The sequence below is a fragment of the Coenobita brevimanus genome, chromosome 101 (genome assembly GCF_032717465.1).
Source record: "Coenobita brevimanus isolate Jiangsu-jjx chromosome 101, ASM3271746v2, whole genome shotgun sequence".
Taxonomy (NCBI): domain Eukaryota; kingdom Metazoa; phylum Arthropoda; class Malacostraca; order Decapoda; family Coenobitidae; genus Coenobita; species Coenobita brevimanus.
Window position 1 is genome coordinate 62710265 of NC_137054.1, and position 19517 is coordinate 62729781.

The 19517-nt window shown below is 40.9% G+C and overlaps 1 protein-coding gene across 1 annotated transcript in view; it reads left to right on the forward strand.

Annotated features, from left to right (window-relative positions):
* LOC145415053 (uncharacterized) overlaps positions 1–17313 on the forward strand; it is a 680222-nt gene extending 662909 nt beyond the window's left edge. The window contains 2 exon segments of the mRNA XM_080284468.1: positions 16952–17105; positions 17244–17313. Coding sequence (XP_080140594.1) covers positions 16952–17105; positions 17244–17313 — 224 coding nt within the window.
* The last annotated feature ends 2204 nt before the right edge of the window (positions 17314–19517 follow it).

Consider the following 19517-nt stretch of genomic DNA (forward strand, 5'->3'; position numbering starts at 1 on the left):
TATATTACCTTCAGTGCTACTAATATTCCCATCTCCAAAAGTATTGAAATTCTCGGCATCTCACTTAACAATGCCCCCAGCTGGACCTCTCATGTCAGATCACTTGCTAAAACCAGCTCAAAGAAACTTGGATTATTGTACAGAATCCGTAACTTCTTCACTGACGAGCAGTTAGCTATTATTTATGAGAGTCATGTGCACTCTCAGCTTGAATATTGCTTACCCCTGTGGATTGGATGTGGAGAGGTTGCATTATAACAACTAGACAAAATTCAGAACATAGCTTTTGGAATTATTAATAACCTTGTTATTACAAATAAACTACCTCCCCTACAAGTAAGAAGGAATGTTGCCTCCCTTGCATTATTTTACAGATTTTTTTATGGCAAATGCTCAGACAAAGTTGCATCCACTGTTCCACCTCTCCATGCCTTCCCTTCTGCTGCATGGGCATCTGGTAGTGCTCAAGACTGGAATGTCACTCAGATACATTGCAGAGCTTCTGCCTGTCAGAATTCTTTCATTCCCTGAACTGCATCTCTCTGGAACTCACTACCCCAGAGTTGTTTCCCTCCAAACTTCAACCTACAGCTTTTCAAGTCTAACTGTTACAGATATTATATGAATAGAGGACACCAGTAATCTGGTGTATTTGATATTTTTTTTTTTATTCATTTGTTTTTCCTCTGTTCTGTTATTTAAAAAAAAAAAAAATGTAGATTTGTTGATATCTGCTGAATCTTTGACCAGTGTTGGTTTTTTTGGATTTTTATTTTTATTTCTTTTCACTCCTTTGTAATGCCTTTTTCATCAACTCTTGATTCTAAGTGTTTCATTACCTTCATCATTTTAGCATACGTAGTTCCACATCATCTTTTTAACTTTGCATCATTTCTTTCACCTGGGTTATCTTCTCTTCAATATCACTGCTTTGGTCTATCAGACTGCTTGCTTGCCTGATTGTCTCTGTATCTTTCTGAATTCGTCCATAATACTCTCATGGTTGACAACTGTACTTGCCATTTCACTAATCTTGCCTGCTAGTGAACCCGCCTCAACTGACAGCTCATCTATTGTTGTGTCTTTTTTGTTTAATTCCTTTACTAATTTTTAATTTTCTTCCTTCTGCATGCGCATTTGCTTCTTAATTTCATCTACCTGTATTTCATTCTGAAAAGCCATCTCCAGCTTGTTCACCCTCTCTTCTGGTTTGTTATATGTTTCCATTTCAACCAGTTCTTGGTAGAAATCATCCTGTTTTCTACCTTTATCCCTTTTCGTAACTCCATCCATATCCAGTTTACTAAAGATGGTGCACATCTTGTGGTATTACTAAGAAAAAATTCTTCTTACAAGTATGCATCTCCTTGGTACACACCTGTGATAGACGAAACAGCTAGGTGCTTGATCAGCGCATTCCTGCACCAATTGGGTATTCTGTTATTTGGACAACACTTTTGCTTATACTTGTTTTACTATATTAGAACACTATATAGTTTAACCTAGTACAGAGCTTGACATATAAAGATACCATTTATGTGTGGCCAAGGGTGGCCAGTGCGGAACAAGGAGACCATGTTGACTCTGAAGCTGCCTGTGTGTGTGTGTATTTACATAGTTATATTTCCCGTGTTGTGATATACAGGAAATGAGCTACGCTCGTGGGGTCCCATCTCTGTTTCTCAATAAGTCAAATTTTGCTTTGAACTCATTTAAGTTTGTAGACTGGACGATCTATTTGTCTAGGCTATTCCACAGGTCTGTGGATCTATATGGAAATCTATATTTCTTGATATCCTTCAAGCAGCTTGGCTTTTTAAATATCATTCCGTATCCTCTTGTTACTCTCCTTTGCGATACAAACAGATCTTTTCTGTCAATTTTATCTACTCTCATCATGGCCCTGAACACTGCAATCATGTCGCCTCTCTCTCTCCTTTCCTTTAAGGAAGGCAGATCCAGCTTTTTCAGCCACTTTCTTTACGACAGATCTGCCAGACTAGGGACCATCTTGGTTGCCGTTTTTTGTACAGTCACTACTTGTTATACAATGGGGTTATGTCAGGTCATACTTTAATGGATAACGATTTTATCATAACTTGGGAGATTGAAACACATTATAAAAGGGGGTTTATGTCAGCGCAACATCCCAAAGTCACCTACCCAAGACTGAAACAAAAATGACAACCCTCCTTAATCACTTCCTGTGTCGGTCTAAGTCGTCTCCAAGACCAAAACAAATACTGTCACACCAATACAGGCGGTATTACTCACGTACAGTAAATCGTTGCAACAACACAACAATCACACTTGCGTAATGTTGGCCTGGTACTACACGATGTATAGGCCTACTGTAGCACGATGCTTGGCTAAGAGGTGACGATAGCAGGGGGGCACACGCGAATGAGTGGAAAAGACAGGGCTTTGAAGGGGTGGCAGGACCGCAACTGAACCAAAACAATGCTCTGCACGCTGGGGTTGCCATCTTGCCTGAGACAAGCGACTGTCGCCTTGCTTGCGCCTGGTGCTTCATTCAAAATTTTCCGAGGGCAGTATTGTTATTGGGGGAAATTCATCGCAGATCAGATTTTGGGGTGGAACTTTTCTGTTATTGTTGTAGTGAATTATTGTATACTGAATCAACGTACAACGAGTAGTGACTGAATTCTCTCGATCTTGTTTATATCTTTCTTTTTATGTGGGGACCACACCACTGCTGCATATTCCAACCTGAGGTGGATCATGGCCACTATCAATTTTTTTATCATCTCCTCATCCGTGTAATGAAATGCTTCTCTTACGTTAGTCATGAGATTATATGCCTCTCTAACTATCTTGTTAATATGTTTTTCAGGTGACAAACTATCCTGGACCAGCACTCCCAAACCTTTCTCTTCTCTCGCCTTTGTGATTGGTTCACTACCCTTCAAATAATTTGGTGATGGCCTTTTGGTACTTTTACCCATTTCCACTATTTTACATTTTTTTGCATTGAATTTCATTTTCCACATCCGGCTCCAATTATGAATCCTATCCAGGTCCTCCTGCAGCATTTAACAGTCCTCCTCAACTTCTGCTTTCCTCACGATCTTTGCATCATCATCAGACAGACTTGCATAACTGTTCATTCCATCACCATATCATTTACATAAATCAGGAACATTATTGACGCTAACACTGAGCCGGGACCCCACTTATTACTTCCCTCCATCCAGACATCCTGTTCTTTATTACTGTCCTCATTTGCCTGTCTCTCAAAAAGTCTCTCATCCACTCCAGGAGGTTTCCCTTCAGTCCTCCTATGTGCTCCAATTTCCACATTAGTCACTTCTGGGGTACCTTGTCAAAGGCTCTCTCCAAATCTAAATGCACACAATCCACCAACCATCTTTCTCCTGTAGCACGTCAATCGCTCTTGAGTAAAAGCTCAACAAACTGGAAACACATGACCTTCCACTTCTGAATCCAAACTGACATTTAGCCAAAATATTCATCTCTTCCAGATATTTTATCCATCTGTCTTTCAGGATACTCTTGCACAATTTTGCGACTATGCAGGTCAGGGACACTGGTCTATATTTCAGGGGTTCTTCCTTGTTTCCTTCCTTATAAATTGGTACCACATTGGCCCTCTGCTATTCCCAAGGCACTTTCTCCTCTTCCAGAAAACGCACAATTAAACCGTGACTCTTATCCACCAGTTGTTCTCTGCATTCTTGCAGTACCCAAGTAGAGATTCCGTCCGGTCCTGTTGCTTTCCTTACATCTTGAGTTTCCAGTAATTTGTACACTTCCTGTACTTCCACTTTTATATCTTTTATCAGTACATATCTAGTCACTCCCTCCCTCTCCACAAATTCCCTTTCTTTAGTGAAAACCAATTGGAAGCATGTGTTCATTATTTCAGCTGGCATTTCCGCATCTTTATAGACCTCTCCTTCTACTTCGAGCAGAGCGATTCCCTCCTTTTGTTTCAATTTGCCATTGTCAGATCTATAAAACAGTTTGGGTTCCTCCTTACATTTGTCAATTATACCTTTTTCAAAGTTCGTTTGTTCCTCACTACGTATTCTTGTATATTCATTTCTAGTTCTTCTATATTCTTCCTTTGTTCTATTATTACCTCTCCTCCTCCAGTTTTTTTTTTTTTTTTTTTTTTTTTTAATGCGAGGAAGAAGGAACCAAAGGCCATGAGCCCACAGTAACAGTTCCCTCCAAGAGAAAAACAAAATACAATAGAGAGCCAAATTCAAGATCCGATCATTTCGAGATGCCTGGACACACTGCGTTTGAAAGAATGGAGATCATAGGCTGCAGGAAATACAGACAGAGGGAGACAGTTCCAGAGTTGACCTGTTGCATAAATGAAAGACTGGGAGTAACGGTTAACTCTTGCATTAGAGAATTGGACAGAAAAGGGATGAGAGTTTGCTGCCAGATGGGTGCTACGCGCCCGTCGTAGAGGCGGAGGAATGCAAGCAGACAGTTCAGAGGAGCAGTGACCATTAAAGTTGCGATAGAAAAGAGATAAAGATGCAACAGTGCGGCGAAGAGACAGAGGTTGAAGGGAGTCAGTAAGAGGAGGAGAGTTAATGAGATGAAAAGCCTTTGACTCCACCCTATTGAGAAGAGCTGTATGTGGGGAGCCTCCCCACACATGAGAGTTGTACTCCACACAGGGGCGGAAAAAATCCCTGTATAGAGTCAACAATTGTGCAGGGGTAAAGAAAGAGCGGAGTCGGCTTTGCACACCCAATCTCTTGGAAGCAGATTTTACAAGAGATATAATATGATCTTTCCAAGATAAGTCCCGAGTAAATGAAACCCCAAGCATGTTCAAGGATGATGCAGGATTAAGCTGAGTATTATTAAACATTAGTGGGTATACCTGTGGAAGATTTTGTCGGGTTGATAGGTGTAAGAACTGAGTCTTAGATGCATTAAAAACAACCATATTATTTTTACCCCAGTCAGAGATACGAGCCAAGTCAGACATTAGGTGTGCCATAGCCTCATCCCTTGTTTGTTGAAGTAACTGTTAAGATGGGCGTTGCGGGAACCGAATTGAAAGGTGAAGGGTGGAGTCATCAGCGTATGAGTGGATAGGGTTAGATGTACAGCTTAGAAGATCATTGATGAATAAGAGGAAGAGAGTTGGTGATAGGACAGAACCCTGAGGAACACCACTGTTGATAGATCTAGGAGAAGAATGATGGCTGTCTACAATAGTGGCTATAGAACGACCAGAAAGGAAGCTAGTGATGAAGGCACAGATAGAAGGATAGAAACCGTAGGAGGGCAGTTTGGAAATTAAAGATTTATGCCAGACTCGATCGAAAGCCTTTGAGATGTCAAGTGCAATGGCAAAGCTTTCGCCATAGTCCCGAAAGGAGGATGACCAGGAGTCTGAAAGGTAGGTGAGATCGCCAGTGGAGCGTCCCTGACGGAACCCGTACTGACGATTGGAAAGAAGGTTGTGATAGGAAAGATGCCTTAAAATTTTTCTATTGAGAATTGACTCGAAAACTTTTGAAATACAGGACGTTAAAGCAATTGGACGATAGTTGGAGGGTTGTGAGTGGTCACCCTTCTTTGGGACTGGCTGAATGAGAGCAAACTTCCAGCAAGAAGGAAAGGTACAAGTTGACAGACAAAGGCGAAAGAGTTTGCCTAGGCAAGGTGTAAGCACAGAAGCAGTTCTTGAGAACAACAGGAGGGACCCCATCAGGCCCATATGCCTTGTTAGTACTGAGGCCAGTGATGGCAGAAAATACATCAGCTGAAGAAATTTTAATGTCAGCCATGAGGAAGTCAGAGGGGGGAAGTGATGGAGGAACAGTACCTGAATCGTCTAAGGTGGAATTGGAGGAGAAAGTCTGTGCAAAGAGATCTGCTTTATCAGTAGAAGAAATAGCTACAGAACCATCAGAGTAGAAAAGAGGAGGGAAGGATGATGAGGTAAAGTTGTTAGAAAGGTTTTTGGCAAGGTGCCAGAAGGAGCGGGAAGAATTCAAGTTGGAGAGTTGAGAGCATTTAGTACGGATGAAATTATTTTTAGCAGAGCGAAGAACAGACTTAGCATGATTCCGGGTAGAAACGTAAAGATGATGTGATTCAGGGGTGGGTTGGCTCCGGTACCTTTTGTAGGCCCTTTCCTTGTTGCGGACAGCATTAGAACAAGTGTGATTAAACCAAGGCTTTTATGCATTAGTCAAAGGGTTTGAGAAAGGAATGTATGCTTCCATGCCCGAGAGAATAACCTCCGTAATGCGCAAGGCACACTCAGATGGTTGATGGCCATGGAAGCAATAATCATTCCAGGGAAAATCAAAGAAGTACTGCCTGAGGGCCTCCCAGTCCGCAGCTCCAAAATGCCACAGACGACGTTTCCCTGGAGGGTCCACAGGCCGTACCGGAGTGATAGGACAGGTTAAGGTGATAAGGTTGTGATCGGAGGAGCCCAACAGAGAGAAAAGATTAACAGAGTAAGCAGAAGGATTAGTTGTGAGGAAGAGGTCAAGTATGTTGGAGCTCTCTCCAAGGCGGTCAGGGATACGGGTAGGGTGCTGTACAAGCTGCTCTAGGTCATTAAGGATAGAAAAGATGTAGGCTTGTTCACCAGGTGGATCAGTGAAAGGAGAGGAGAGCCAAAGGTGGTGGTGAACATTGAAATCTCCTAGAATGGAGATTTCTGAGAAAGGAGAAATGGATAGAATGTGTTCCATCGTAGAAGTGAGATAGTCGAAGAATTTTTGATAGTCAGTAGAATTAGGGGATAAGTAAACAGCACAGATATATTTAGTCAGAGAATGACAGGAAAGCCGAAGCCAGAGTGTAGAGAATTCAGAAGAATCGAGTTCAGGAACACGAGAGCAAGATAAGTCGTTGCGTATATATACAGAACAGCCACCTTTGGCTTTGAAATGAGTATAGAGAAAGTAGGAGGATACAGAAAAGGGTTCGCTGTCAGTTGCCTCAGACAGCTGAGTCTCAGTTAGAAAAAGAAGGTGAGGTTTAGAGGAGGAGAGGTGGTGCTCAACAGAGTGAAAGTTAGAGGAAAGGCCGCGAATGTTGCAGAAATGAAGAAGAAGTGAGTCAGACAGTGGTTCCAGGCACCTCGAGTCATCACCTCTTTCTTTTTGCTGTCATACACCTTCTGTTAAACCAATCCTTTTTCCTGTTTTCTTTTCCAATTACTCTTGGCACATATTTTTCCACTCCCAAATTCTATAGGTCTAGAAAGAAATCCCACTTCCTCTGCATCTCTCTTGTTTATCTGAATTTTCTCCAGTCTGCATTTCCAAAAAATTTCCTCAATCCTGTAAAGTTTGTTTTCCCAAAGTTGTATCTTCCCTACTTATAAAGCTTATCGCTTGGCACTACCTTCTCTTTTATTATCTGGAACTCAGTGACCACATGATCACTTTTTGTTATAGGACACAGATATTTCAGAGATTCAATTACGTCAGATTCTTTGGTTAGCAGTAAATCTAGTCATGCTGCGGTGTCATCACCTCTGAATCTTGTCTCTTCTTTGACTCACTGCATTATTAAATTATTCATTGTTATATTTAATAATATAGTGCCCTACGAATCTTCACTGCCTCCTGAGTCTCATTCCTCCCAGTTCACCTCTTTACAATTAAAATCATCCGTCAGAATTTTGTTGTTGCTTTTCTCAATCACTTTCCTTAGATAACTAACCATGTCTGACAACATCTCCTGATATTCATCGTCATTCCATGCTCTTCTCTTAGGGGGACCATATACTACTGCCATGTCTCTCTTGCCAATTCTCTCCAGTTTCAAATTTCATATTAATCACTTCAACCCTACCCTCTCCCACTTGCACAGTATCCACATTTATGTTGTTCCTCACGGCTATCATCATTCCTCCTCCCATTTTGTCTTTTCTCTCTCTTCTCCACAGTTTGTAGTTACCATCTCCCATTTGGATACCAATATCCTCTCTTACCTTGTTATCTACGAAGCACATAATATCTGGTTCATGTACCCACATGAAATCATTGATTTCTAACCTGGCTGATATTAACCCCTTAACCATGGGGCGTCACTTTCGTGACGCTCGGGAGCAAGGGATCATACCGCGGGGCGTCACTTTTGTGATTCTGTGTTATTTTGAATTCGCCTGGGCTTTCAAGTGGTGGCTTGTATTATCTATCAGTACTACCAGTGTCCAGCTATACTCAGTTCTGCTAATGTCACCTGTATTCCCATCCACTGTTGACAATTTAGCCAATTTTCTCCTATCCTTGACTCCTCCCCTCCTTACCTCCCCTCCATTACCCTCTCCTCCCACCTGACCAGCTGCGCTGCGCTACACAAATTCTGGATGGATTTTTCCACTCATTTTATCCATTGAAATGTTCACTTTGCCCCATTCTTATACAAAATAATAAATAAAAGAACGAGAAAAGGTAATTGATACTGCCATACATCTGGAATGGGCTAATTATCACCTGGCAACACCTCACGTGCACTTGTTCGCTAATTTTCCCTGTTTATTTCCCCTTGAAATATGCCGTATGACCTGTTCTCATAATATATATATATATAAGAAAGGAAGGGAGAAGCCTAAGTGATATTTACATTCACCTGGATTTCCTGCCAATCATTTCATAGCGTATATATTAGCAGCTGTCACCACGGTGACATTGGCAGCCCTTCACTGCCCCTAGGCAACAGCATTCCGTTTACGGTCGTCTTTCAAGGTGAAATCACGTCGGATTCGCGCCTGTCCAATTCTGCCGCTTTTTAGCCCCATGCAAAGGGCCCTGTGACCTCTACCCCTACTAAACCTCGTGTTGAAAGGGGTAAAGGGCTAAGTGACTGCTGTGGAACATGAACTGGCTAATTTATCAATGATAATGATGGACAGTGACTACGATCTTTCTGGTGACTAAAACAGTGCAAGTGGAAATGTAAATAATATGTAAACAGCAAGTGAAAGCAGTGAATGTAAATATAACTGAACAGTGGAAGATAGTTTTATAAGTTACTACAAGGGACAGTGCATAACATAGTATAAATAAAATAGAAATGTAAATAATGTAAATAAAATAGAGAATGTAAATATAAGTGTAAATAAGTAGTAATATAAGAATACTAGTACAGTACCCTCACGTCCAACATGCGTTTGTCTAGCACGATTCACATCCAGCACGGAGAGCAAAAAATTAGTACGATTTAATACAGTTTAATTATTGTAACATGGGTGCATTAGCATAGCACGCACGGAGCTCCGAGAAGTGGGCGAAATCCGCAGAGTTCGCCTCTATCACGATCACCCCAGGTCCAACACGGTCATACTAGACGTTCCTGTGATGCTGACAGCCAATCAAAACTTCTGATCAAGTTGCCTCCCCCACCCGCTATCGTGACGTGATCATGATGTCGCCCAATCAAAAATGCTTCTGCTCTCACATGATGTTTTGTTTAAATTTCTCCCGCCACAGTGCCACTCAGTCGCATAATTCGCATTGGAAGGTGCTTTTTTCTCACTTCATTTTCTGCCCTTGCTACTGCATTTTATCTTGCTCACGATGCCTAGGAAGCCTTCTGAGAACCCCAAGAAGCCGCGGCACCTCCCTTAGGCCACCAAGCTAGAAATCATCAAGAGGAAGAAGAAAAGGGAGAGGAAAGTGGACATCACCAAGGCCTACGACGTGAATGAAGCCAGCGTGAGGACCATAATAAAAAACCAAGACAAGATCCTGGCAGCAGTGAAGGCTTACGAAGTGCTAGGACAGGCAGAAGCAGGACCTTCCATGGATGTGGATGAGGATAGTGATTCTGAGTGTGATTTCGCAGGATATATGAGGGAGGTTCAGGAGGAGCATCAGCCATTACCCACTAGTGACACCAGCAGCCATCCTCCAGGGACCCAGTAGGACTATCTACAGCCTTGGATACCACCTTCCATTCCCAGCAAGCCCACCAACACTATCCTAAAAGGTTAGTTATCATTCATAGTACAGTACCCTTTATTATAATTACAGTAGTACCAATATATGTAAAGGTATATGGTAGGTATTTAGGGTGACATTTCCTAGGGTTGCTGACATAATTCATTTTTCCCCATAAGCTCTGTTGTTTGTCCAACACGTATTTGGTCCAACACGTTACCTGTGCATGACAATATTACCGTGTTGGACGCGAGGGTACTGTATATATACTAAGAGTAATGAAAGTGAAAGTCTCACTCTAGCATGTATGAATACTGGGAAAATGAAAGTGAAAGTAACAGATTCACTCTCTACGCTAGTATTCAGGACGAGAAAGTGAATGCCTGGAATGAAAATAAACTACTAGAACTGAAAGAAACTTACAGATAAATATTGTATATATAAATAAGTGTAATAAAGTACTAGGAGTATAAAGCATGAGTGTGTTTATAAATAATAAACGACAGCTCCGCCTCAGAATACCATCGGGGAACCAGCACGGAAGGAAAGCTCGTATGCGCTCATAATTTACATTGCTTTCACAGTGCTTTTTTTTTTTGGAATATGGATTCCAAACTACTTGAAATTCATAGAATAGTGTTTGTAGTTATAATATCAGACAGCGGTAACCATATTACGGGGTATCAGGAAGTGTAAAGTGGAGACTTCATTACCCAACTTCAGAAGTCTCCACAAGTCCTACAGTAGATGACGAAGGCTCAACAAACATCCCAGGGGAAAGCTGAAGGTATGTGCCATATGCATATGTAATTTTGATATTCTAGGACTAATAACTGATTTTTGGCAAATATTTTAAATAAGTCAGTCGGAGTGCGAATATCCTCGCGGGACGCGCAACGAGCACAAAAACAACCCCACGGTGTAGGGGTTAAACCATCAACATTAGTATATACCACTTTCAAACTTTTTCTGTTGTTTTTTATTCCCACATCTCTTCCTTTCTCCATTGGCACCATTTCCTCAATTTCTGATCCATAACTCTCCAATAGAACAGTGTCTTCTCTTCCTCCATTCTCTGTTCATTTTTTGCCTTTGCATCCTTTACTAACTCCTTCATTTTAGGTCTTCCTTCCTCATTTGAATTTCTCCTTACCCAAACTTTTTTGAGCCCCTCTCTGTCTGATAATTTTCATATTCTGTTGATGATTTCATTTACCACTACCTAAGACTTAAACTTTACCTTCAATGGCCTTGCCCCTCCTTCCTCGTACTTTCCTAACCTAAGCACTTCTTCAATCTCTTCTTGAGCTTCGTTGTTGCTCTCCATAACTACTGATACTATCTCTTTAACCTTACTCAGTTCTTCTCTTTCCCTTTTTTATCTTACTGTCGTACTTTTTCTTTTACTCCTGAAATTATCACGCATTTTTTCTCGTCTGCTACATCCTTGACAAAAGATTCTCTACTTCTTAGTACCCTGACCACTTCCTTCTCCATCTTTTCCATGATTTCTTGTTCTGTAATCTCTTTCAAATTTATATTTCCTTCCTCTTGAATTTTCTTCCACCCCTTGTGTTTCCCCTTGATTTCCTTAATGTGTTCATCTTGCATCCTTGATATTGATTCATACTCATCTAGTTTACTTTTCTTTCTGTCCATTTCTTCTTTCAACATCTTGTTTTCCCTCTTGAGCTGATTTATTTCATTCAAGGCAGATTCGTTACTCACTTTTAATTCTGTAACTTCTCTTTCATGTTCAGCACTGCGTGTGCATACTTTTCCAACATACTCAGCAGTACTTTGATCTCTTACTCTTGTTGTAAGGTCTGTTCCTGGAACTCTATAATTATTGACCATACCTTTTTTACCTCCTGGACATTCCTCTCCTCCATTTTCTCCACTCCTGCTAATCTTGTTTTAGTTTAGTACTTCCTTTACCCATATCTTCATCGGAGGAGCCTGCAAATTCCCCGCCACCAGAATGTAAACAATGAACTATCCCTCTCCGTCATGATGCAACCATACGGAAACTTTGTACTTCCACTGTGTCATGTACTCTTTTTATGACTGAAACCTGCATTTTTTTCACTGGTATCCAATGGGACCTTCACTCACGCACTCATTCACATAGTCACAATAGGCTGGTCTCCTTTTCAACACTGATTGTACAATTATTTCCCCACGATCCACAAGGAGCTCCGTCTCTGTCGGCAACGTGTGTGTGTGTGTGTGTGTGTGTGTGTGTGTGTGTGTGTGTGTATGTATGTATTTACCTATTTGTATTTACCTATTTGTAGTATACAGGAATTGAGCAATGCTCGTGTTGTCCTGTCTCCATATCCACATTTATCAAGTCTACCTTTACACACATGAATGTTTTTCTCATGCACCACCTCTTTGTCTAAGTCGTTCCAAATATTTAAGTATTTACCTAATATACCTAATTGTGATATACACGGAATGTACTATGCTCGTGGGTTTCCGTCGCTGTTTCTCAATAAGTCAAATTTAACTTTAAACTCGTTTAAGTTTTTAGGCTGGACGATCTCTTTGTCCAGGCTATTCCATAAGTCTATACTTCTGTAAGGAAAGCTATATTTCTTGATATCCTTCAAGCAGCTTGACTTTTTCAATTTCATTCCATGTCCTCTTGTTGCTCTCTTATCCCATACAAACAGATCTTCTTTGTCAATTTTATCTACTCCCACCATGGTCCTGAACACCGCAATCATGTCTCCCCTCTTTCTCCTTTCCTCTAACGAAGGCAAATCCAGTTTTTCCAGCCTCTCTCTGTATGACAGGTCTGTTAGACTGGGGACCATCTTGGTTGCTGTTCTTTGTATTCTCTCAATCTTGTTTATATCTTTCTTTTTGTGTGGGGACCACACTACCGCTGCATATTCTAACCTGGGGCGGATCATTGCCACTATCAATTTTTTCATCATTTCCTCATCCATATAATGAAATGCTACTCTTATGTTAGTCAAGAGTTTATAAGTCTCTCCAACTATCTTGTTAATGTGCTTTTCTCTGGTGACAAACTATCTTGGACCAGCACTCCCAAATCTTTCTCTTCTCTCCTTTTTGTGATTAATTCATTACCCAACAAATAATTCAGTGATGGTCTCCTGGTACTTTTACCCATTTCCAATATTTTACATTTCTTTACATTAAATTTCATTTCCCACGTCCGGCTCCAATTGTGTATCCTTTCCAAATCCTCCTGCAGTATTTTACAATCCTCCTCAACCTCTATCTTCCTCAAGATCTTTACATCATCAGCAAACAGACTTGCATAACTGTTCACTCCATCTACCATATCATTTACGTAAATCAGGAACATTACTGGCGCCGACACGGAGCCTTGAGGGACTCCACTTGTTACTTCCCTCCATCCAGACATCTTTTCCTTTATTACTGTCCTCATTTGTCTGTCTCTCAAAAAGTCTCTCATCCATTCCAGAAGTTTCCCCTTTAGTCCTCCTATATATTCTAGTTTCCACATTAGTCTCTTATGAGGTACCTTGTCAAAGGCCTTCTCTAAGTCTAAGTACACACAATCCACCCAATCATCTCTCTCCTGTACCACATCAATCGCTCTTAAGTAAAAGCTCAACAAGTTAGAAACACATGACCTTCCACTTCTGAATCCAAACTGACATTCAGCCAAAATATTCATCTCTTCCAGATATTTTATCCATCTGTCTTTCAGGATTCTCTCACACAATTTTGCGACCATGCTGGTTAGAGACACTGGTCTATAATTCAGGGGTTCTTCCCTGTTTCCTCCCTTGTAAATTGGTACCACATTTGCCCTCTTCCATTCTTTTGGCACTTTCCCCTCTTCCAGTGAGCATACAATTAAGCTGTGAATTTTATCCGCCAGTTGTTCTCTGCATTCCTTCAGTACCCAATTAGAAATTCCATCAGGTCCTGGGGCTTTCCTTACATCTTGAGTTTCCAGTAATTTATACACTTCCTGTACCTCCACTTTTATATCTTTCATCACCGGAACATTTCTAATCACTCCCTCCCCTTCCAGAAGCTCCTTTTCTTTAGTGAAAACTGACTGGAAACGTTTGTTCATTATTTCTGCTTGCGTTGCCGCATCCTTAAAGACCTCTCCTTCTACTTTCAACTTGGTGATTCCTTCCTTTTGTTTCAGTTTGCCATTAACAAATCTATAAAACAGTTTGGGTTCATCCTTGCATTTGTCAATTATACCTTTTTCAAAATTCCCTTCTTCTTCTCTACGTATTTTTGTGTATTCATTTCTTGTTCTTTTATATTCTTCCTTTGTTCTGTCGTTACCTCTCTTTCTCCAATTGTTCCACGCCTTATCTCTCTCTTTTTTTGCTATCATACACCTTCTATTAAACCACTCCTTTTTCCTGTTTTCTTTCCCTCTTACTCTTGGTACAAATTTTTCCACTCCCAAATTATAGAGGTCTAGAAAGATATCCCACTTCCTCTGTATCTCTCTTGTTTCTCTGAATTGTCTCCAATCCGCATTTTCAAAAAAGTTTCTCAATCCTGTAAAATATGTTTTCCCAAAGTTGTATCTTCCCTGTCTGTGAAGCTCGTCTCTTGGCTCGACGTTTCCTATTAACATCTGGAACTCAATGACCACGTGATCACTTTTTCCCAAAGGACAGAGATATTTCAATGATTCTATTACATCGGGTTCCTTGGTGAACAGTAAATATAACCTTGCTGGTGTGTCCTCACCTCGAAACCGTGTCTCTTCTTTGACCCATTACGTCATCACATTATTCATTATTATATTTAATAACATAGTGCCCCACGAATCCTCGCCGCCCCCTGAGTACCATTCCTCCCAGTTCACCTCTTTACAATTAAAGTCACCCACCAAAATTATGTTATTGCTTTTCTCAATTATTTTTTGCAAGTAGCTAGCCATATCTGACAACATCTCATGGTATTCGTCATCCATCCATGCTCTCGTCTTTGGGGGAACATACACTACCACCATATCTCTCTTAACATTCTCTCCAGTTTCTAATTTCATATATATCACTTCAGCCCTGCCTTCTCCCATTTCCACAGTATCTACATTTATGTTGTTCTTCACTGCTATCATCACTCCTCCCTTTTTTTCTTTTCTGTCTTTTCTCCACAGTTTGTATTTACCATCTCCCAAATGAACATCAATATCTTCTCTTAATTTGGTCTCTACAAAGCACATGACATCAGGTTCATGTTCTCTTAAGAAATCATTAATTTCGATCCTTGTCGATATGAAACCATCAACATTAGTATATATCACCTTCAAATTATTTTTGACATTATTAATACTCTCTTCTCTCCTACTCTCTGTCCGTACCACTTCCTCAACTTCTGATCTTTCACAACCATCCCCCTTAGTTTCCTTCACTTCTATTTCCTTAAATACCATTTCCTTACTTTCATATCCAATACTCTCCAAAAAAAAATATTACATTCTTCCTCTGTCCTCTTATCATTTTTTTCCTTTACTTCTTCCTTTAATGATTTTAAAACTTCTCTTTCTTCTTCATTCAGATCTTTTCTTATTATAATATTTTCCATCCCCGCCTGTTTGCTTAATTTCCAGGTCACTTTAAGTATCTCATTTATTACACTTTCTGATGTAAACTTGACTCTCATTGGTCTTGTTTCCCCTTTCTTGTAAGGCCCTGTCCTCCTTACTTCCTCAATTTCTTTTACCCACTTGTCTCCTTCGGGGTCAATTTTGCCTAATATTCCTCTCACCATGTTCGTGTCTCTCTCGAGTCTTACGAACCTAACCTTTTCTTCCTCTTCCCTGTTTCCAAATACTACAACACATCTGTTCCTTTCTACAGTTTCTCTCACTATTTTCTCTTTTTTCTTCAGTATTTTCACTACATTTTCTTCCATTTCTTTCTTGTTCATTTCCCTTTCTTCCTGGATGATCTCTCTTAAGCTGGCCACTTCTTTCTGTTCTTCTTCTACGTGTGCCCACTTTGCCTTATGTTCTTCTAACACATTACTCACCTTCTCCATTTTATTAGTACTCTCTTCTAGTTTCCTCCTCAGTTCAACATTTTCCCGCTTCAAATTCCTAATTTCTTCATTGGCTGTTTCATTGGACTGGATCAGACTCTGTATGGTGGTTTCCGTATTTACTGACACATCCTTTATCACTAGTTTCTCTACTTTCTTTTCGAGTTCACTAATCCTCATAATTAATGTTTTAACCAGGTCCATGACATTGGTATTAGCATCAAATCCTTGAAATTCCAGTCCCTCATTGTTTATATTTTCGGCCATGTTTGATGTTGGTTAAATACCAAAACAGCTGTTACCGAAAAAAACCTACAAACATTCATGTACAATCTAGTCAGTAAATCTTTACATTTTTGGTAGTCTATTAACTTTCATTTTTTTGAGTTTAAAGCAAGACCTTAGGAGACAGGACAGACAAAATTCCTGAAACTACTCAAGGTTAGCAGCGATGGCTGGGACGTCTGCTCTCTCCGGCTCTGTGTGTGTGTGTGTGTGTGTGTGTGTGTGTGTGTGTGTGTGTGGTTTCCAGCTGTGGACATAGGCATCAGAGCCTGTCTTTTTAGACTTGCAGCCCTCCCGTGTACCATAACTCAAACATGTCACCCAATGGACTGTGGTCTGATGTTACCCTTTTCCTTTAATCAGCTGTTCCCCTTCTGGGGAATGGGGAGGCAGTTGAGCAACATTTATATAACTGATCAGCAGAGTTGCCTGGTTATTACTGTGTCGCCCTATGAAAGTGTCCCATTCTGGCACCCCAGTCTTTAAGGATTCTAAAAATTCTGGAGCTTTCTTCAGCCAAGTAGGATTCATTAGATAGTAACTAAGATACATTAGTGCAGCAGTTAAAGGGTTGGCATACAGTAACTCCGTTTTTAACCTGCTTGTTTTGTCATTGGAGGCATTAGTGACTAGACTTCTTTTTAAGCTAATATGCAAGCTGTAGTCTTTATTTTTATCGTGTATTTGTATGTCATTTAAATTATCACTTTTCACAGATTGGGAAGCACGAATAGACAGCCATGGTCGAATTTTCTACATTGATCACATTAATAGGACCACCACCTGGCAACGACCATCAGGCAACCACTCAGCTCAAACACAGCGCAACCAGTCCACTGACCGACTCCAGAGACAACAGCTGGACAGGAGGTGAGAGTAGGATGCATGATTTGTGTGAGCTTTCACTGTGTGTAATTATTAATTTCATTTCATTTATAGACTCCATGCTTGCATTCATCGGCCTTGATCTCCTAATGGTAGCATTCCATGGTGCTTGATCTCTAACAGCCTCTCTATTCAGCCCTTTTTTCCTGAGGACATATTGTATGACTTCATATCATCTTCAGGCTCCCTCTAGCAGCTCTTCCCTCAACATTCACATCACTTACTCTTCACACCCATTGGTCCATCCTCTCCACATGCCCAGTCCATCTTTATCTACCTCTCTTATGACGAAACTAATACATCCAAGTCCCATCCTTTCTCACAACTCTTCGTTCAGTCTTAATCCCCCCAAGGCATCTCATTCAAGGACACAATACACATCCATCTGATCATTCTCATGTCAGTATGTTTGAGCTTACAAATATCCTCCTCCTCCACTGCCCAAGTCTCACTACTGTACTGCAATATATTCCATACACATGCTGCATACAAAAACCTTCATAATGTCAGGAGAGGCAACAACTCGCTAAAGTTATTCCAACCACTCCATACCTTTGCTGTTGAGCTAATTCCAGCCCCACCTCCAGCAAATACCGTGCTCCCCCAAATAATAAAGCTCCTCCACACACTTGAGAGATTCACCAGCAAGATTAATTCTGACCTCTCTGCTTCTGTATGCTCTCCATTACATACTGCACACCCAGAGTCAACATTATATTGTTATGTGAAGCTACAGAATGTGATGAAAATTTTTTGGTCTATCAGATAGGGCCAGGATTTTGGGGACTTGAATGATGAGTGAATGGAACATGTCTCATTGCATTGGACAGACTTGGGCTGTCTGGAGTTTGCTATCCCTCACCCTGCCCTAGGGTGGGAAAGGAGATCCAGAGGTTGATGATAATGATGATCTCATATCACTATGTTCTCTTAAGCATCCGCATACCTCAAACACTGCACAAAATGTAGTTGATTCCCATACCTTTATGGCAGACTTCACCTGGCCACAATCCTTCTGCATTGACAGTTAAGACACCTTCATAGGATATCATAATTTTTGTTTTATCTGCATTTACTCTGAAACCTTTTTACAGTCACTACTCATTATACGATGGGGTTATGTCAGGTCATACCTTAATGTACAGTATAACAATTTTATCGTAAATCGGGAGTTTGAAACACATTATAAAAGGGGGTTTACTTCAACTCAACATCCCAAAGTCACCTACCCAAGACTGAAACAAAAATGACAACCCTCCCTAATCACTTCCTGTGTTGGTCCAAGTCATCTCCAGGACCAAAACAAATACCATCACACCAATACAGGCGGCGTTACTCACGTACAGTAAATTGTCGCAACAACACAACAGTCACACTTGCGTAACGTTGGCCTGGCGCTACATGATGTATAGGCCTAATGCAGCACAATGCTTGGCTGAGAGGTGACAATAGCAGGGGGGCACATGTGAATGAGTGGAAAAAACAGGGTTTTGAAGGGGTGGCAGGACCGCAACTGAACCAAAACAATGCTCTGCACCCTGGGGCCGCCATCTTGCCTGAGACAAGCGACTGTCGCCTTGTGTGTGCCTGGTGCTTCGTACGAAATTTTCCGAGAGAAATATCATTATAGCGGGAAATTCATCGCAAATCGGATTTTGGGATGGAACTTTTCTGTTATTGTTGTAGCGAATTATCGTATACCGAATCAACGTATAGCGAGTAGTGACTGTGACCTGTTCCACCTCTCCACTTCCCAACTCTTTTTTCTGCTACCCACTCATTCTCTGGATCAACATAAAGTCATCAGCATACACCTCTGTGGGAGTCCAGTTCTGAAGCCACACAAGAGAGCATCAAGCACCGTAGTAAAAAATAATTGGCTTAAAACTGACCCCTGATGCACACCAGTGTTCATGGAAAATTCATCACTCAGACCCCCTTCATTCCCAACTACTCTACCCCTGTACATTGTCATAACCACTCTGACTAACCATCCTTCAGGCCCAAGGTTTTTCATTGTCTGCATCATCACCTCCCTGGGTACTTTGTCAAAATCCTCCAAATCCACAAATGCCCTCATTTTATGATAAAGATGCATTTGAAAAACATCCATCGCATCACAGTCGCTCATATATCATGTCACTTATAATATGTTTTCTATTGACATGTTTTTGGCCAAGGATCACTCATCCAACTAAATCTGAAAACAAGTTTCCAGCTCACCTAATCTGGAAGTTATTTCACTTCACTGCACTTCACTTGCTTCTTACCACCAGAAAAAAAAAAAAAAATCCACGTTATGTAAGCTGGTGGTTATTTCACTTCACTGCACCTCACTTGCTGATTGAACTCTAACACCTCACTACAAAAGCATATTTGATGGTTTGCAGCAGTCAC